Source organism: Ammospiza nelsoni, chromosome 9, assembly GCF_027579445.1.
Source record: "Ammospiza nelsoni isolate bAmmNel1 chromosome 9, bAmmNel1.pri, whole genome shotgun sequence".
NCBI lineage: Eukaryota > Metazoa > Chordata > Aves > Passeriformes > Passerellidae > Ammospiza > Ammospiza nelsoni.
The window spans coordinates 14,438,909-14,460,630 of NC_080641.1; the positions used below are offsets into that span (position 1 = coordinate 14,438,909).

Below are 21,722 nucleotides of genomic sequence, written 5' to 3' on the forward strand. Positions count from 1 at the left end.
CTTCACCAAATGCTGCAAGTAATTTTGTCTTGCTACTTGAGATGTCAGAATTACGAGAGGTAGTTTTTAGTTAACCTGAAGGGTGAAACAGTACATCGTATTTCATACAGTTCTGAACAAAAGTGTCTGCAGCTGATAATCAGATAGTTGCAGAGAGCTACAGTTTACAATCAATACATCATGCAGCTCTCCAGTGATGTGACACTGCTCACACTTCACACAGGACCTGTTTATGCTGAGACTGACACGTTATAAAGGTACATTTTCAGCAGCTTTTCTAGAATAATGTGGGATTCAAGTGACTGTGGAAGCTGTATGTTCAAAGTCTTTGAATTTCAGTAATAGGAATAAAACTTGCTTCTAAATCCTACTAAAATCTTAAACTTTTAAACTGTATAGAATCCCTTTACAGTATTTGAAATGGTGACTAATATTTCAAGTAAAATATTTTACACAAAAAACTAGAATATGTAAAATTACCTGTTCTTTAGCCAAATAATCTGCCAGGGTATTTAGGAGCTTGTAGTATACCTCAAACCATGGCAGGTAACTAAAACAGAAGGAAAAAAGTGTTTTAATAAAGTATCAGTGTATTTCTCCAGCGCTTATCAAATACTACAATGATTGATCTGACTTGCAATTTTTTATAACATCTCTACATACAAATAAAAAGCATATCAACATTTTCCCCAAAAATTCAATGGCACACCACTGATAGACAGTATAGATAGATGGTTTCTTTATGCTGAACACTTGCATGAAGCTCCATTAAGTGCAGATTAACTCATAATAATTAGACTTCTTAGTATTTTCAAAGGCACCAAAAAACCATTTGGAACAGTTTCTAATCTCATTCCCACTATCATTAATTGTTACAGATTTCAGAAGTTATTTCCAGTTTTGAAATTCCACATCTTCCTATACCCAGTGGGCTGACAGGCCTGCTGCTTCCCTGGAGAATAAAAAACAACTTTGTTTGAGCCGACCAGGTATCCCCTATTTGACAAGTGGTGAAATGCTGTGCAGTAGCAGAGATGTCACATTATATGTAAGAATATTGGTCTCCCTATAAAGTCATTTCTATGGATAAAATTAACTTCCAAAAATAAAATCATTCACCAATATTGCAAACACAAACACATTAATACATCTATACTTAAGAGACTTTTAACACAAGTCTGCAGCCCATGAGCACAATACTCTCACTGAGTTAAACAGAATCCAAGACAAATAAGACATAACTGAAGACTACAAGAAAAGAAACTCCAACACAGCGGTATTAGTTCCAAGTTGCCTTCTGTTGACAGAAGTTCTCTTTAAGTGATATCATCAATGATCACATGCTACAGAACTTTCCACCATCACTATTTAAGCTATTAAGTCTGATAACATAAATAATAACAATAAAAATTTTATGTCTTATTTACAAGCTACACACTTTCACATCTCTGTTAGAATTCTATCACAAACATTACTGAATAGGTAACATTATAGTTAATATTAGTTGTTAGAGATTAGAAGGGGAAGCTGGAAAGGAAATAGTGCCTGAAAGGTTTTCAGAACATTTCATACCCATATATAACCCCACTACAGACTTCATTCTTCAGTGCAGTTTAAATCCACAGACACACATTTCTTAAAGGCTTGAGTGCACACTGAGGACAGACCTTACATTGCAAATGTGTATATTCCAGGAAATATGCTAACTGCAACTGCAAAAACCTGGTAAGCAGAACCAAAATGTTTTCCCTGATAGGAAAAGGAAAGCTGTCAGGGGAAACCCTGGCTGGTAGAGAAGCCAAGTAGTGCTTTGTGCAGCAAGTCCAGTGAAGGGTTATGTTTTCTTTGTAACACCTCTAGTTCTCAGTATGCAGCTGGCAAGGCTTTAGAAACAGATCTTGATTCTTAGGGAAAACAAAAAGCACAGCAGAAATCCAAACACAGTTATAATTAATGTATTTTCTAGGAATTTTTCTGTCTTTAAAAATGCTTTAACTACTGCCTCCTAAAAAAAGAAAACCAACACCCCCCCCCTCCAAAAAAAAAAAAAAAAAAAAAAAAAGCCAACAAAAAAAAAAACAAAAAAAAAACAAAAAAAAAAACAAAAAAAACCCACAAAAATCCATCATGAATTTGCTCTTGCCAAGCCAAAGAGACAGAGGCAATGATTTAATGATTTCCTTTAACTCTACCATATAATGTCTTTATCACACTTTACCATACATTGTGCTGGCTATTTATCAAAACAACATCAACCTCTTAATGTTCACAGACGTTTTTAATGCTTGGTATTGCTGACAGTGGTTAAGGTGTGACAATATTACATTTGTTTTTCAATATTTTCTTAATATAATCATAAAATTTACTTTAGTGTACCTTTGTAAGGCCACTCACAGCTTTCAGGTGTGAACATTCCATGTCCTCATAAAACACCCACCATATCAGCACCTATAACATCTGATCTTTGAGCATTCTTTCACCTAGGACTCCTATTCTGTAATCTTCTCAAATCACGCTCACCTGGTTTTACACATCACTGAAACACAGCACAGAGAGGCAAACAGAATTAATTGTTTGCTGCAGTGTTCAGAGTTTCTGCAAATGTCAGAGCTGTGAAACAACTTCACAGAATTACCCAGAATTACAGCAGGGACTGGAACACTGTCCTAGTATTTTGTCAAAGTCAAGGTACAAGGTGGGTAAAAATTGCAAAGTATTTGTATAACACTGCACACACAAATGGGTAAGACTACCTAAAGGCTTTCCAGTTTCCTGCTATCACCTGTGTTAACAGTATACATGACCCCAGCACATTTTGCTGTAGAATACTCTGAAATCTCATCTGATAATTTATTTTTGATAATGAACATGTATGAACAACATTCTATAAAAATAAATTCTATTTCAATAAAATATTAACCATGTTTTTCTATATGCATTATCTCAGCTACCCTATTAGCGAGAAAGAAAAATTAAATACAATTTTTATGCATTTAAAAAGGTCAAATTAATTATTTGAAATTAATGAACCCTAACAGAAAGCCAAGGGAGATTTGTATTTCATAGAGCAAGTCATGCTGACCAGACTACTTGCATAGAAATTTCTTCCTTTAGCAACACCAGGTAGATAATACACTTGCATGTCTTTGTGCAAATGAACCACTAAGGAAAACATCCTACTTGACCATAGTTTAACAAAGTCAGTTTCCTTTATGAGCTGAAATAATAGTGAAAGAATTGTTTTAAGCCTTATAACCACAGACACAAGGTTAATATCATTTCAATGTGTCTCTTAAACCTGAAAAAATAAGGAAATCAAAATAAGTACTCCATTACATAATATGGCATGAAACCAGAGGCTGCCAGAACCTGTCCTCTGCTTCTTTTCTACATAATCTTCAGTTCTTCAATAGCACAGCCTAATTGCTAAAGCTTTTGTCAATATTTCTAATTATAATGTGCTTCAACAAAATATTACAAAGATCTACTGGAAAACAAAAAAGTTCCCTTTATATTTTTCTTTTATGTATTTGCTAATTGCAATTCATTCAGGACAATCAAGAATTGTTATACCTGTTTTTTCATAAACAGTACAGAGTGCATTTGCATGTGTGCATACACAATGCATCTCTGCATTCAAAGTAAACACAGGTGTGTTTGTTCATGATAAAGACACCACCAGGTGGTTTTATGGATTCTCACCTCAAAGACCAAGTCCAAGCTCTTTGCAATTTGTTAAATCCCCAAGGCTGACAAGCAACACTTCTCTCCTCTTTCACCAAAGGCTAATTTTGGAAGCACGTTTGTTAATAATCCTATTAATTGATTTGGACTGCTCTAGTAAACAGATTTATTTGTAGATAAACACTGGAGGATGTAGCCTTTACATCTTTATCCAGTATATAATATTGGACAAAGAATTGTGTATGGAATCCTAGAATCCTGTAGGTTGGAAAAGATCTGTAAGACCATTGGATCCAACCAACAACTCAGCATTGCCAGATCTACCACCAAACCACATCCCAAACACCGCATCTACCTGTCTTTTAAAATCCTGTCAGGATGGTGAATCCACCTGGAAGCCTTGTTCCAGTGCTCAACAATCCTTCCCACAAAGAAACTTTTCCTAATATCCCATCTAAACCTCCAGTGGTGCAACTTGAGGCTGTTTCCTCTTGCTCCATGATGTACTACCCAGGAGAGAGCCTGACACCCGTTTGCTACCTCCTCTTTTCAGGTGGTTGTAAGGAGCTGTAAGGTCACCCTTGAGCCTCCTTTTCTCCAGGATAAACACCCCCGGCTCTCCCAGCTGCTCCTGATCATGCCTGTGCTCCAGACCCTTCTCCAGCTCTGTTACCCTTCTCTGCACTTTCTCCAGCATCTCAATGCCCCTCCTGAAGTGAGTGGCCCAAACCAAACACAGAGTTGAAGGTGCTGCCTCGCCAGTGCTGAGTACAGGGGGACAATCCCTTCCCTGGTCCAGCTGGCCACACTATTCCTGATCCAGGCCAGGATGCCCTTGGCCTTCTTGGCCATCTGTGTCCAGCTGGCTCTTGTTCAGCCACCGTCAGCCAGCACTGCCAAGTCCTTTTCCACCAGGCAGCTTTCCAGCCACTCTGCCCCAGCCCATAGCATGGCATGGGGCTGTTGTGACACAAGGACAGTACCCAGCACTTGGCCTTCTTGGCTTGTTTGGCATTTGTTTGTATGACAGCTAAAATCCAGAAGCATTTCAGGTCAAAGGATCTTCTGACCTTGTCCTGTTAACAAACGCTGCAAAGTTATTTAGTCTTTGCTACCACAGTAGAACTCATCTTTGTAGAGAAAATTCATCCAGCACACAAATGTCCATCAGCATCTACTTGTTGGGCAACTATTTTTTTTCAAGACAGTACAGAAATGCATTGTCTGAAGCACACAATATTTAAGTGGCTGAATTTGACAGAGGAGCCCTGTAATATACTACTCCTCCTAATTCAGAATTGGCAAACTAATATGTACACTAATATGTACCTTACACACTAATGTGTACCCTAAGGTACACACTAATATGTACCTTAACAACAGAAAAAAATAAAAATTAAGGTCCATTACCAGAAAAACCTCACCACCATACCTGTATTCATAAAGCTATTTATGAGCAGTCAGTCCATTTCATATTAATTAGCTGTCTTATGCAAACTTCTAAAGGTTATCAATGAAGCCCCTTCACAGTACAGAAAGCAGAGGAAAATCAGGGCTTTACTGATCAATTTTAATGTATTTGGAAGCCTACATTAATTTCAGTTCTTAAACTATGAAACCACTACTGGTTTCTTATTTATTTTTCTTTAATTGTAGCCACTGTCCTTGCATTCCTCAAGTTATCATCAGTAACTGTTAGATAAACAAACATGTAAGACAAACATCCAAAAACATACAACAATTTCTCTAAATATTTCTTCCATAATAATGACAAACAATAAAAGCATAAACTATATTAATAGATCTATATTCCCTGATGGAGAATACAGGGGTCTTTATTTAAAAGTATAGCCCTGTCTGTCACAAAAGCAAGAGACCAAGATCCTTCATGGTTAATTAAAAACATACTTAGCATTTTCTCTTAATCCAAACGAGGCACAAGGCAGGAGCTCAGACTTTGAATAAAAGTCACACACAACCCTTGTTGCCGTAAGTAGACTTCCACCTCAGCGGTGCTTCTACTACAGCTCTGATAAAACTTTTACATTCATGAGTCAAAGGTTAAACAAAGGAGAGGAAATGTTTTCTGTCAAATAGTCAGGTAACCACTAACAGTCCTGAACTATCAGCAGGAATCTAACTTCTAGTAATCAAATAAAACTAAGGAAACTGCCTTTCCGTAGCTAAATGTCTAATGTCTAGGGGCTACTTTTCTGTCTGGAAAATTGACACAAAATGTGTAAAATTGAAACATTCTGCTTCTAAGGGATTTGCCTAAAGGAAGAGTGAAAAAGTTTCAAGCGTGGTCTGAACTAAAGAACTACAAAGCCTTACCACATAAACCTGTCTTCCTTATTAGAGCATTTCATTTGGAAATGTAGGTGACAATTTTACAGTCATAAAATTAACAAAATCTAAGACTCAGCATTTTAACGATGCATTTTGTGTTCCTCTGCATACCTAAGGTCAACTTCAGAGTCCATCAAGAGTTTCAAATTACTTATACTTTGTACTAAAACCATCCAGGTAATTCAAAATCAATTTCTTGTAAACCCAGAAAGTATTATTTCTACTGCAGGCAGCAGTGATACTTAGAAACAAAACCCAGAAGAATTAAGTCTATGATTATTCAAAAGCAGACTATCAAGTTTCTACTGCACCACTTCAAATCTCAACTAGCAAAACTATTACCCAAAAATAGGAAAAGTAAAACTAGGAGAAAAGATCCAGTATAGGATATGAGCTCAACAAGGTATTGTAGAATATGCCTATTGTGTATCCCTTGTCTTACAGGGCTGCATTAGCTCAACACACTGTGGAGACAGAGAAGGTGACACAGCAGGATTCACACCAAGAGCTTCACAAAGCAGCCATGCAGCTTAATGAAAAGCTCTAAATTAAATAAAACCTGCAAAGGAATCACACAGCATTTCTGGAGAATAATCCAAGAGTTACTTTGTCATCTTACTGTGGTTTAGCACTTCGAATTTGGCAAATGCAGTCAAGCTCTGCACATTCATTCCAGACAACACAACATCACAATTAAGTTTTTCAAACAAAAATGCCTGAGAAAACTACCTCGAGAAATTTTTATTTCACTTTATAAACACAGAGAGCATTTGAACAATACATTCTGATTTGGAAGAAAATCCTATTTACACAATTTATATACATGTGTACATAAAATGCATTAAAATTCCATAAAACTTATAGAGGAATTTTGCATGTACTAGTATATTTTCTGTTTCAAACTACCCAGTTTAAAGCAGGACCATGTGGCTGCAAATTCAGAGATAATTTCCTTTAATTAGTGTTTCAGATGGACAATGAATTATAGAGCGAAGTCCCATAAACCACAATGACTTTAATCTTACATGCAGCTTTGAGTTGCTGGTGTAAAACCTAAGGACAAGCAGCCTTTACTTCAGCTTTCAGTTAAGAATCCCATTCAGCAGTTGAAATTCTATCTCTTTAGAAGCCCTGGCAGAGGTTAACACATGGCTTGGTACTATCCACAAAGGACACATACAAGGGAAAAGCTGTGTCCTGTTGCCCACTCAAACATCTACAGCATTTCCTTCCAGTCAATTTGACTGGCTTGTTCCTGCTTGTCTTAAAAGATTTTTAGTTACATTTCAGTTATTTATGACAATTCAACTAAGTTTTCTGTCTTTAACTATCCCTAATTGTCTTTGTCAAAGCCTCAGTCAGTAATCTTATTACAGTCCTCTTGTCCAAGGGGATACATCCATGTGCACAGGAGAAGGCAGTTTGACATGGCATTCCTGTACACCTGCACCTGTGCGTTTATAGAAAAGTCCATGGCTGTAGTGCACACACTTGTGATGAACAAGTAGTCTGAACTGCCCATACATCAGCCATCATGTGTATACACACAGCAAATATAATTTTATGTGGTTTTGATACATGGATATAAGCGAGGTTGAACATGCACACACATTCTTTACATATAAAGACAGCATTCTTATTATTATTATTATTTTGGTTAATCTAAGAACAATAAGAATGTGCAAAGTAGATAAAATGCCCAAAGAAATCTGCTTAGTGAGTCTTCTTTCACTTGGTCACTTCTAATGAATCTTGGGATTCAGAGAAAAAGCCAGACTGGCTACTAGAACATATCAGATGGAAATAGTGCTGCATTCCTTCCAGCTGAACACAACACAACACACACATTCTGGAGATAAGCAGAGTACCCAGCCACGAGAACAGTGCTATGAAGCTAGTGCTGTTATGCTTTCAGCTGTGCCTTGTAAATTTGAAATTGTCACAATAAAAGCAATAAAGGCAATGCTTTGGATACGGTTCAGTGAAAAATTATAGCTTGCCACTTTTCATTTTCCTACTTATTTCTACCAAGTAACAGACCATTGAATAATCTTTAGCTGATGCACGTCCGTGGGGATATGTTAAAAGAAATACCCAGTTTACACCAGCTGAGAATTTACATCCTTGCTTTGCAGCACTCCATGCAGTACTTAAATGCACTTGAGTGTGCATAACTGATTAGATGTTGTTACAGCCACACAAACAATGCAAAAAAATTTGTTTCTAGCTTGATGAGGGACGAAAAGATTAACTCACAGAAAAGAGCTAAAAGCACACATATATATTTTCACTCTGGGCTTTAATAAGTTATATTAAAAAAAGGTATCACAGAGAAAATGGCTCAATATTACACATTCCAAAAGCCTAAGACTTAAATCCTTCTGAAGTATTACTAAAGGCATATTTCAAAGATCCCAGAAAGCAAATTAATTTCCAGAATAAAATATTTCCCTTTTGCTACTTTCATTATATGGTAGGGGTTTTTTTGCAATATTTAGAGCAAACATTTCTTTTTAAATTACTTACCAAAAACATTCAGTGTACTGACTCTCAACATTAGTTTGGCATCTGTTTAAAATTTCATTAAAATCTTGATGTGCTCTTAGCAATAATTTTAAGCACTACTCTACAAGTCTCTATATTGGCTGGTCTTTTTTCCCCTCAGTGCTCATTTTCTGATAATCCCTTTACAAGCTGATGTTGGGTTTTTCTCCCTAATTCACATGGTCTATCCTAGTGACATCCACCACAACTACCTGATTTTCATGTTGCCCAAAAACCTGAGACCTTGCTTTTCTCCATATTCTTCCTACCCTGTTCTCCAAAATTCTCTCTCATTTGCTGCCAATGCATTTGGCTCCTCTTCTCTTATGTTTGTCCAGATTCTTTCTTTAAAAACAATTTAAATTCAATTTTGTTCTTCCTTTTTGCTGCTGAACTAGATATTCCTATTTCCTCTATTGAGCTTGCAGGCTGCTAGGTTCTTAATTGAAGTTGCAAATTTCTCTTTTAATGAGATCACTATGCCTTTAATTTAATTACAATGGTTTTAGGACAGCTAAACAAATTGGGGTTTTTTGTTACCCAAACAATTATCTTAAGAGAGAAGAAAGAAAAAGCAGAGAGAGAAACAAACTATTTCTTTGGGGTCACTCTCCCCAACATCAGTATCTTCTCTGCAATAAAACAGCATGCTCTTGTGAACTCTCTGGATCTATTGTTTCTTACATTAGATATCGTCTAGGCAAAGAACTTGGAACAGACACCCAAAATCTCCTTTCCAAGGACAGGAATACAGAATAATGCACTTTATTGCTGAATTGACAGAGTGCTTGTCAAAGATCTGATTAGAAAGTAAAAATATCCACATAACAGTCCAAGCCTCTAAGGCTGCAATGTATTGTCCTCCGCATTTAAGCAGAGATTTCATGTTATTTGAATAAAATTATTAAGTTCACAGAAGAATAACATCATATGGGGCTTGAGGCCACTTTTCATGTGAAAGCAATGGTAACACTGCCATAGAAAAGCAACACCCCTGATAGCAAAGCTAAATACATTAGCAGAGAATTTGGAAAAGACAGGTTTTTTCTTGTATTTTCCATATTCACTCATTGAGTCAATTTTTATTGTGCCACCTTACCTTAGGATACAGAGGCAGACCTTGCCTCCTGACGTCAAACGGCAGAATCCAAACCTTTGCTTACTTTCAATGTCAGTGAGCACAAAGGTGAAATGCTGTCCTACTTGGTTTTGGGACACCCTGAAAAAACAAATACAGAGCATAAAACCATTAAATCACATAAAACATGAGCATTTAAGTAATTGGTCTCAAGTATTTTCATGCTCAATCCTCACTATAATCATCAATACAATTTTGTTTTCTGCTGTTCTTTTCTGTTCTTACACAATCTTCTACAGCTGAATATCTAAGAACCTGCCAGTAATGATTAACACCTGCCATTTCTGGTTCAATCTTAGATGACCACGCTGAAAATTAATTCCCAGAGAAGCTAAAAATCATCACAGACCCCAGTCTACCAGTCAGAGAGCACAAATATTTTTTTTAATTTATCCCCTGCAATATGGGGCAGGGAGGTTGTTAAGGTTTTGCTGATTGGTTGGGGTTTTTTTTTAAATCTCCAGCAGAATAAAACATAGAAAATCTTCACCCTAGGGAAAAAGAAAGCAGCAGTTAATCAAAGGGCAAGAGAAGCTACATAGGACACAGGGATTTTTTACTGTTTCAGACGTGCATGACAAAGGTTTAAAAATTAGCTACCTGGTATCACTACCCAGCCTATAGAGTCTCCCACTCTTTTCAGTTTAGTTTAGCCCCTCTTGAACATAAAGTGACTAAGATGAACCAAAAGCCTGTACTGAGCATACAACATTAGAAGATACACTTACTCCAATATAATCACCCATAATTAATGGACTTTTTTCCATTAGGTAATTAAACTCAAATCATTAAAACAAGTACTTTCCTCAGCTGCCTTCAGCAGCCTGGAATGACCTAGTGCTCTCTTTAACCACTGTAAATACTCAATGGCTTGAGCCCAGTCCCTCCCTGCTCAGGTTCTGGGGAGCCGGGATGCTGCACACTGCACTGACACCACAGAGCCATCAATAACGTGGCCCTACTGCACCCCTGCCACCCCTGTGGTGTCCTCTGCCACCTCTCTGCACTTTGCTCCTACCTGCAGAGAGCAGACTGCCATAGAATGTGCTGTGTGGTTTCAGCAGCCCTGCGCGCCCTGGGGCTCCCACAGAAACCCAGCAGCAGCTGCTCAGCTGGAGCACTGGAAATGCTCCAAGCAGCAACCTCGGCTGCCTCTGCTCACACCCTCCCTCAGCTCGGCCATGTCCCACTCTGAGCCCTGGAGCTTCCAGCAGCCAGGCCTGGCTTCTCCTCACACCATGGAACACCTGGCAGGGTTAGGCTGGAGGCTCTGTGCACAACCATACTAATCCAAATTGGTTTTAATGTACTGTGTACACCTCTGACAGGCAAAATGTCTGTACACAGGGCCACTTTAAAACTGAGACATAAATTCTGATATTTTCTACTAAAAATAGCCCAGCCAAGTTATGAGTTCAGTGGGAAGTGTTTCTGATGCCACCTCACCATCTCCAAATCACAATCTTCCCTTTGCTTCTTTAAGAAAGGCAACTCTATGTTTGACAGTCAGCGTAAAAGTGGCCCAGCTTGAAAACTGCTTCCCACACAGTTTAGAAAGAGATGTGAGCAGCAAGTCCCAGATTTTTAATTTGAGAAACACTCCAAGGCTAAAACTGAATTTCCACAAGAACCCAAAAATTTGCATTTGGTCCCGTTTGCTTCAAAAGAACAGCTAACAGAAGCCAGTGACCAACCATCCATCTGGACTACATTTTCTGTTCAGTTTAAAATACTGAATTAATTCTGGGTTTCTAATCTGAGAGCTCCACTTAAGATGTGGGGGCAGCAAGTTTGCCTGTTTTTCTACTTCTCTTCAGCAGAATTAAAACTGACTATATGTAAGCCTTACCATGAAAAACAAATGATAATTGGGGATTTCAACTGATAGATGACCACAATGTATAAACCAGATACATAAAACATTCAACAAGTGCTAGCACTACAGTTTTAACACATATATAAAACACATACATAGCATGTTCCATCATGCAGACAAACACTGGCCAAGTGACTTGGGGTTTGTGCCTCTCTGTTTCACTGCAGCACATTCAGCTTGTTCAGAACTCAAGTCTCCCTGCAGCAACAGGCAGCAGCTCCTGACCCTGCTACCTGGACCACAGCATTGATGCCTCTCAAGTTTTCTTAGTATGAAAACCAGCACAAATAAAATGAAATTATCATATACCAGAATTCCCTCAACAAAATGTTACCCAGACTTTTTATTGGAGCACAAGATTAAGTAGTCCAGCTGCCAAACCTTTCTGCAGAAAGCTGGTCTAGTCAGCTGTTTGAAGGAAGCATGATCTGCTCCCTTGAAGGGGAGAGCAGGCACAAATCGTTCCCAACCAGTGCTGACATTCTCCTCACTCTTTCCTCTGCCTTGCTTTTGACTTACTTTCAACTCTTGCCCTGCACGCTTACTTTTAATGTTAGTTCAATAATAATAAATCATTAATAATGAAGAATGTGTGTAAATACTTATTAACCCTGCAGACTACAATGGGCTCTTTCAAGGTTATTACAGTTCACTATAGAAATAAAAATAGGTTTTAAAATTTTCTGTGTACCTACACAATGCAGAAAAGGCTCTTTAGTACCCATGGAGTAGGTAAAGAGTAATTTTAAAGATTTTTGTTTACACTACAGCCATTGCTTAGGCCTCATTTTAAGGGAGCCTTGAGAGAGTTGATTAAGGCAGGAACTGCATCTCTCCTTCAAACAAAAAGCAGCATATCTAATCACTAAATTTATCCTTTGCTCTCCACAAAAACTGCTCTTCTTCCAGATTATTTTGTTTAGGATAGAGAAGATGTTTGAAATTATATAAAATACTATGTACATGTCCTTGACCAATATAAATAATATACACATTTCTGACTGAAGGTTTTATGGCTGCTACTTAAACCTGAAAGTTTCATATGTATTACATTTCTCAAACTGATAGGGAAAACCAAACCCATCAGTCACCAGTCAGTCATCCTAATTTCCCAAATCAAAGAACAGAATAGAAACTGCTTCAAGCTGGAATTTGAAAACCAGATGTTAAGGTGGTGGTACAAGCTGATGGAGAGACTGGGGAGACAGTAACACCAGGCTGGGCATTCTCCTTCAGCTAACTGCTATCCCCAAATCTAAGCTTCAAGGCCTGTTTTCTTCACTTCCATGCCCATTACAGGATCCACAAGCACAGAGCTCAGGTTCTCTGTGTGGAGAGCTCCTCTGTTCCAACCAAGCTGTCTGATTTGAGCTCTGCCTCCCAATTCAGGAAAAAAAAAAAAAAAGTAACAGGAGAAAAACTGCAGAAGACATGAAAATGGATAATGCCACCACCAAGTAAGAAAATTCCCACAAATAAAAAGCACAGTTAGCTTATTAATGGGGTTATGTTTTCATAACAACAGAAGCATTTAAAGAAACCGCAACTACTGAGTAAAGAGTCTCACTGTGAGTATTCCAGTTGCAACAGAAGCCTGTCTAGAAGCTCTGTCTCAGGGCCCTGACCATCACACCTGGCCAAAGGTGTATGGGAGCACACAGCAGCTCCCTCAGCATTCCGGGTTTCCTCTCAGACAAGTGCACTTCTGCACACCCATGGAAACCAAACAACCCCTGTGTGAAATCAATAATTACACTCCTCACAGCACACACTGCAGCCTGTCCTCACACTTGTCTCACACACACATTCACTGTTACACAAAGGTGCCATAATACAGTGAGACACAAGATGAAAAGAACTCAGTTGTGTCTAACTGCTGCTACATTTTTGAGTTTGCAATCCCCCTTGCAAACTGATTGCAGTGCCTGAAGGGTACAGGAAATGCTACAGTTCATTTATCTTCACCCGCACAGCTTGAAATACTTTCTTGATTATTTACTTTTCATTCTCAACTATTTACTCTGAAGGCAAAATTTTTGTGTAAGATATAACTGCCTTTCACAAGATCTGCAAATTCAATGATTTCAAGGCATCATTTTGCACTTCTCTTATCATAGCTGTGTTTCTGCACAGACATTTACCACAAATACCAACAGAAACAGCATCAGCCAGGAACAGGAGAGTGACAGTGATGTCATTCCTGCTATCATTACTCACTCACCCTAAAACATTATGAGTTAAATAACCTGCATGGTAATTCCCACACTCGAGTGACATTCTGCTGCTAAGGAGAAACGCCCTACAGCAGCAGCAGCATTGATTATCCTCCAAAATCCAACACTTGCCCATGACTGGGTGAGCACCATGGGGAAATTAATGTGGTACACATCACTGTCTCCATGCTGGTCCTACAGGCAGTTCCCAAAAGAATATCTAAAAAAGGCTTGTGTGCTGCACATTCAGCAGGAGAAATGCATCCTGAAAGGGAAAAGACTAAGGAATGAAAGGAGCAAGGGAAGTACTTATGGTGGAGAGAAATGGCAGAGGCTCAAAGTACAGATAAAAATGAGGGGTCAAGCAGTGACATAGCACAACTTCAGGCTGAACATGAAATGCTCCAAAAGGAACAAGGAAAGTTGCATCCTCACCAGTCATCACCCAGTTACACAACTGATGGATGTGGAGACTGGCGTATGGACTCTGCAGTCACACCTGAGCTCTGGGTTGAGAGGGAAAATACAAAAGGCTGCTGGAGAAAGAAAAGTGAAGCAAACCATGCAGGATTTGCACAGAGGACTCAAGCAACAAAAGAGAACAAAATGCTTTTTTCTGAAGCATTAATATTGCTTTAGCAAACATTGAAAGGAAATTAAAATCTCTGTCCTCAAATGTTAAATCTTCCTAGACCATATAAAAATAAATAAACGGAGTACCAAAGAAAAGGATCTTTCTTTGTAAATACATACATGCAAACTGCTAGAATATTACACACTTGTGCCATTATTAAATAGAAAATAATTTATTCACAAAAAGAGACATAGGTACTTGGAGCAAATGCTAAAGAACTTCTATGATGTAATAAATTTCTTAATCTCTTTAAAATAAAATGTCAGTCATAACTAGAAGTAACATTTTACATGTTTGTTTTCAATAAAAAAATTTATATAAAGCTCAAAGTTTAAGTCATGGCCAAAGAATGTTTTTTACGCTATTGTGCCTCTTTTGGCTTGACTTTCAGTTTCAATTTAATGGGAGTTTCCTTTAGATTTTTAATTACCACTCACAGTATGTACTTTTGATAATTAGTGTGAGCAGTGTACAGTTATTTATAACATCTCATAAGCTATGCCCGGTGAGATGATGCAAGCAGCATCAAACAGTGAGAACTAAATCTGGATCTCTATGATCATTGCAGCGAAGTGGAAAAAAAAAAATCCAATAGATGATCTCATTTCTTTTTCAATTCCTTAATTAATTAACACAGGTGACTTGAAAGAAAATGGGTGACAGCGATCTTACTACTGGTGCTTTAACTTTCCTTTCTCTATAACTTGAACAACAGAGATTTTCTACTTTATTTAGTTTTATTTAGCTGGATAAGAGAATTAACACTCCATTATCTATAACTCTGCTGTGTAGTAGAAACCCAGAAGGAATCCATATAACAGTCACATTTTTTAAGTATCAGAATCAGTGGAAGTCCCTACTTTTGCACTAGTAATTTCTAGCTCTTAATAGGCTCAGACAATGCTTGAAGTATTTAATATTCATAAATATACGTATTTTATATATATGTATATAAATATATATCTATTACAGGTTGAGAAGCTATGCTCTCTGCAATACAATACGCTCAATGAACGAAATAGATATTTTCTATTTCAGTTCAAATGTTTCTGTACGGAAATGGTCATTGAAAATGCCTGTAAAATACCTGGGAGTATTAGGTGCCCCATCTATCATGATCCTATATACAAGGGGAAAACTATATATACATATATACATTCATCAGACAAGGGAAAGCATATGTATGGCTAGACAAACACTAAAATGATTGTAACATCTTAAATCTCCAGTAGAAAAAAGCCCTATAAAAAGGAACTTCAGCAGTGTTTTCTCGATCCTTTTCTTTATCACTCCACATGTCAAAATAAAAATCATTAAACGGAGAAAGCAGAAGACAACTAGTTATGTTTAAAACAATTGGTAAGGTGTGTCTACACTACAGAAAACACTGGAGCTGAGTATGAAATGGCAAAAACATCATGCAGCCAGTAAGCTGTTCACACAAACAACTCGCCAGCGACAGTTCCACTTTCCTGAATGAGCTTCCAGCATATCTGTCCTTTGCTCCACAATAGAGCTGCCCCTCCTCATCCATGCTGTTGCACTCCCATGATCCCAGTTGCCTTTGGTTCTCCCTGCAATCCCTCTGAACTCGGCTCCAGCTCCACAGGGAGCGGGGCACTGCCTGAGCAGGCTGCAGGCCAGACTGAGCAGCCTCACTCACTCCTCCCAGCACAACCCCAGCTTCCAGCAACCTCCACTCCTGGCCAGCTGACAAGTTGTATGAAATTTGTAGAAATTTGGCACTTTTGAGAACACTGCTTTACAGTCAAGCATGAAGCCAACAGTCAAAAAGCATTTCCGGGGAGAGGGCACAGCGTGGCTTAAACAACAAGCTTGCTTTCACTTTTAACTTTTTGTCCCCTTTGTTTTTGACCCCCGCATATAATCAGCAAAAATACATACTTAGCTATGCTAGAAATTCAAGTATTCCCACAGTTTATTAAGTTCATTCTCTTCATACCAGCAGCTAAGTGTCTTCTGAATGGTTCAAGAGAAATAGTTACAGTAAGACAACTTATTTGAAAATAATTACTCACTGCCACTGATTATCTTCTTGCCACTGGATGGCAGCAACAGAACCTCACCTTTTCTGTTATCCTCAAATTTTATTTCCATTATTCATCTTCATTACCAATTTTAAACAGAATTCTGTACGTATCTTAAGCACATTAAAGACTTTAATGCTTTAAAGCCAACCACTGACAACCATATTACTTAAGTCATTAAAACAGCTTAAAGGACAGTGAGCTTAGCCAGTTCAAAACCCAAACAACTTAATTAAATTCAGCTATAAAAGACTAAATAAGCCTAGTTTACTTCAGGGAAGTTGTGTTTATAAAGATCTTTATTTTGCCAGTGTGTTTTGCTGCAAAGACACTCTTCTTTCCTCTCTGCACACACCAGCTTTTCCTCTACTGACAGCAGCTTCTTGCATCTGATAGATGCTTCTCATGTCCAACTCACCATCTACAACTGATGCTCATGTTGTTCTGAAATTGGCTCAGCCTGCACATTACCTGGGTGTATCTTTCATTAATTATGCAAATCAAGCTTTTAATTCAATCTTTGCCAATTCAGACAATATAGGTTTTCCAAACCAAGTGAGTTCAATCTATTAAATAAATTAACATTAATCATTTTGACAAGACCAAATAAATATTTTCATTAATAAAAACATTTTATATGAACAATTTAAATGACTGGCAACATTATATGAAAACCAGACTATAACTGACACCAGAAAGGTAAGGACTAATTAATTATAAATAATGGTCTGGATTCTTCTCTGAGAAAAATCAATTGCATATTCAGCTACTTCCATGTAATTAAAGTCTTAATTTCTTTGAACTCAAACAACACATTTTCTGTACTGCTCAGTGAGTTTTTATATCCTGGTGCACCGTAACATTTTTAATGAAGCTGCTTACAGGAAACTGTATTACATCCTTATACTAACACAGATGGTGCTCACAATTACAGTGTACAAAACTGAGAGTTGGAATGCAGCTCCACCTGAACAGAAATATTCCTAAAATTCTGTAAGGATTACATTTTGCTGTGATAGTTTCCTACTAGTGACTTCATACTTACTTGAACAAAGGGTACGTTTTCTCTTCTGCAGGTGCAAGCATAGGGAATACATTACATTTGCCTTTTCTTTAAATCTTTGCTTGTAATTATGCTAAAAATCATTTTCTATAAAATATTTTTAAATAAATGATAACTGTAGCACATACCTTTCAACGTCAAAAGGAAAGCAGAACTTTGGAACGCTGTTCAGCACTTCCTGAAAATACAAGCAAAAGAAATGAAGTTAGGGGTTTTTTGAAAAGGCTTTTGAAAGGTTCGCTTTTAAAAAAAATGGCCAAAAATACTCATAACAAATAATAAGTTCGAGGAATATATGATTAGAAAAAGTACAGCACACGTTCCTGGACTGAAATAATTGATTATTAAAAAGGAATTAGGTTTTTGCTTTGGCAGATTGCAAAGACAATGCCACAGAAGCCCCAGGAGGGAAAGGCCTGGCCTGAAGGGTATTAACACCCTTCACATCCCCGCTGGGATTCCCTTCAACAAGGCCATATGGATTTTACAAGAAGCACCACACCATATGGGTAAGCCACGTCTGCTGCTACTTGTACCACAGACTAGCCACAGGGACTTCTGACAGATCCTGGCTCAAAAATACAAATGTTGTTTCAATTAAAATGCAGGCAGAGAAAAGGGAATGAAGTTGGCAGCAGAATGAATTACAGAAAGGTATAACAACTCTATACATGTTCCATAGTCAAATGCTGAAAGTGATGGAAATCGCCTACTGGTCCAAAGCAGAAATTTATATGATTAACCCTTTGGGTCTCACAAGCAAGCTTTGCTATCAATAAAGGAAAGGCGGTGGGGGAGAGCAAAATCCACCAGATCTACATTCATACCACAGTATGAAAGGATAATGTCTCTCTTTCGTGCAGAATTTTATTTAAGAAGCTGTTTAGTGGCAAATAAAATGTGTTAATTAAAATATAAAAATGCTCTCAAACTAGTCAACGTTTTTCTTTTTAAAAAAAGTGAATTACCAGATCATTTAGCAGCAAATATTAAACAACGACTTTACAAGATCCTAGAAAATAGGTTTTATTTCCCTGCTCCCAGCTGGGAAAACAAACCCCCTGTGAAATACTTCAGCAAGAAGAGACAGTTGACATCCATGCAGTTGGACAAAGCTGCAGAATTCCTTTTTTGTAGCAGCCCAACAGACCTGTATTTCTGTATACAAGAGCTGGCCTGCAAGGTTTGTTTTCAGAAAAGAGCACATGGATTACAAATTTCCAGGGCTGCACAAGAGGGCTTAAGAAGCTGATTTAAGGTGTTAGCACTGCAGCCTGAACACCCTGTTTACTGCAAGTTGGACAGCCAACTCCCATTAGGGGAAATTCTGCATTTAAATTCCTACACACTACAATGACCACTTACTTCAAACACTCACCAGGCTCAGTGGATAGTGTAAAATACAAAGAGCCCACACAAGTTAATTAGCAAGAGAGGAAGAGTTCAGGAAAAAGACACCTGTGACTACAACATGCGTATGTTAGCTCCAACACTGTAAGGGTATATGATGTGCCTCAGTAAATCTTCATGTGATACTAAATCAGGAAGTCAATGTTTTTAGAATTTCCAAGTCATACAAGAGATTTCAAGAAATCTTTAGAACTTTTTCTTGGTTGGCACAGTGCACAAAAGCCACAGATGTGTTTTGGGAAAGGTTATGAACTCCATTAAAAACAACAGTAGTACATAGAATATTCTTCAAAAGGAACTGCTCAAGTACCATCCTACCTGCTCTGAGTGCCCACTGCAGAAGGGTGAGAAGCAAAATATAAACAGAGCAGGTAAGCATTTGATTTCTGCAGTCAGGAACAAGCACACACAATGCGAGTAGTAACAATAAAAAACTCTAACAAAAGAGAGCAAGCAGAATAGGCTAATCAAAACTTCTAACTCAGAAACTTCCTAAACATTTACAAACAGTCTTTCACTTCAGGCTCATAAAGCTTGTTCCAAAGAAATAGTATTTAATTCTTCTTCTAAATCTGCACCTATTCTCACACTATAGGAAGTAATTTTTCTCCTCACTAACAAGGATTTTAATTGCTGCCTGGTGAGCTTAGCACTGACTCAGAATTGGGTATGGAAATGTATTCATTTACGTTCCCCATTGTATCCTCTCAGAATAAATTATCACAAGAGGAAAAGAAAACAAAAACAAAAAAACCGAAGGTATTAGCTCAATATTTTGACTGAAGAACCTGGAAATTACGGGTGTGTTTTGCAGCGCTGCCCGGGCCGAGCACAGGCCAGGGCTCCCCCGGCGCCGCCCGGCCCTCCCCAGGCGGCCACGCGCGCTCAACTTCTGCGGAGCGGCCTCCGCTCGCTTCCCAACTGGCAGGAGCATCCCTCGGGGGACAAGTCTTTAAACCTCCGCTCTCTTTAAAATTCAACCAGCCAGCAGGTCTATAGACTGGTGTATAAACAGTATAGACACACACACACAAAAAAAAAAAAAAAAAAAATCCTCTCTCAGCTTATGTCAGTGACAAAGCAGCTCAGCAGTTGACTGCTTCTCCCCTGACAGCGTAAGCCGGGTTTACACAGATCAATAGATGGAAGTCCTACCTAGCTTCCAGGGCTCCGTCTTCTCCCTTAATTACAGGTGCTAGTCAGAATTTTCAAATGGAAAAAATGAAGCCCCTAAGGTGCTTCTAGATGAATTTAAAATGTAAATGATATTATACAGACACATTTGTGTACATATTTGTGTACAATTACAACTGGTACTCACAGCAATCTCTCTATTGGATAAAACTGGAGCTCTGTCTCCTAACGGGTCATCATTTTCAAGGCTCCTAACCAGCCAGGACTTCCTCCTGAGTCAATATTTACACTCTCAGAAAAAGAATAACATCATTTGTTGTCTTTTATATTCACAACCTGATAAAATGGTATAAAAATTGATAAATCCATTTATTTCTGAAGGCAAAAGGTTGTACAGGTCTTCAAAAAGCAAAATAGTTTGATTCACGTGTCCCAGGATTATTTCCTCCTCTGGCTCTCACAGAATTAGCGCTTTCAGAAATGGTCCTTGTGTCATAAACAAGGTGTGTACAGGGGGAAGATGATAATGATGTAAAAGAAAAGAATTAAAACCCACACAAGTAAAATTATCTATTTGCTTTTAAACACTGACTAAATATCTACAGGTGCATAAAAATTGTGTTTAATTGCTAAGTTAAAGGATAACTATCTCATTCTTCATGCAAACTCCAAAAGAAAGAAGAAAATCATAAAAATAATATCATGTGAACTGTGACGTGCTGCTTCCCTTGAAAAAAGCTTAAACAAAGACAGAAATTTACAAAAATACTTGCTTTATACCTACAGCACAGCAGCAGAACCCTGCACTCTCACAGGCTCATGGTGCAATGGTTTATTAATTCACTCTCATCAGTTGCACTGTCCAACTCCAGCCTGGCCTGGTCATGCTCACTGGCTCTACAGTGGAAGGATATTACAGAAGCCTGAAAGGTAGGAATTATTTAGTGTTCCTTGCTTGTTTTGGTGCCCACGCAGCTAATTCTGTGCATCACCATTTTATAAAGCAATGTAAACAATAGCAGTAGAAGATGCTTCTGAATTCATACATGCCAGCTTTGTGGGAAGAAAGGTTCTGATAACTTCATAGTCTGGAAAGAAACATGGTCAGTAATTAACTGACCAGTTGAGGCACTTTTGCATTCGGATATATCAGATTTTCCTCTAGATCTAAAGACAAATTATGAAGAATTTCCTGAAACTGTTCTACATAAAAATTAATACCTCATAGTAATACTAATTGTCTTGCTATTCATATCCACAGGGCAGTCCCACAAAAGTCCTGTGCACATCTCACCATTTCATTTCCAGTGTGACACCACAGGATGGGTGTAACACAAATGTGTGACATGGGAGTCTCAGTGTGGGTGGCAAAACACAGAGCCCTAGATGTGCTCTCTAAGATCTATCTGCTGCAATACTTCTATTCACAGAAAATAGATAAGAAAATTTGTGCAGTCGCAGCTCCCTAATAATAGACCTGGTCTTTCCAGCTAACAATTTACAGACTAACGTGCAGATAGTGCTGTGGTTTTTGACAGTTCTTTCTATGTCAATACAGCTGCCACGTAACACTTCATACATCCCTGACAAACATGCAAAGAGGAAGGAGATTCTGGACCACGTAGCAGA

At 38.1% G+C, this 21,722-nt stretch overlaps 1 protein-coding gene across 2 annotated transcripts in view; it reads right to left on the minus strand.

The window, feature by feature from the left end:
• The window catches only part of DENND1B (DENN domain containing 1B), a 153,449-nt gene that overhangs the window by 78,230 nt on the left and 53,497 nt on the right, over positions 1-21,722 (minus strand). For both annotated transcript variants that reach the window (XM_059477951.1, XM_059477952.1), the window contains 3 exons: positions 17,678-17,727; positions 9,677-9,796; positions 481-550 (listed from right to left, as the gene is read on the minus strand). In XM_059477951.1, coding sequence (XP_059333934.1) covers positions 481-550; positions 9,677-9,796; positions 17,678-17,727 — 240 coding nt within the window. The remainder of the gene's footprint in view (positions 1-480; positions 551-9,676; positions 9,797-17,677; positions 17,728-21,722) is intronic.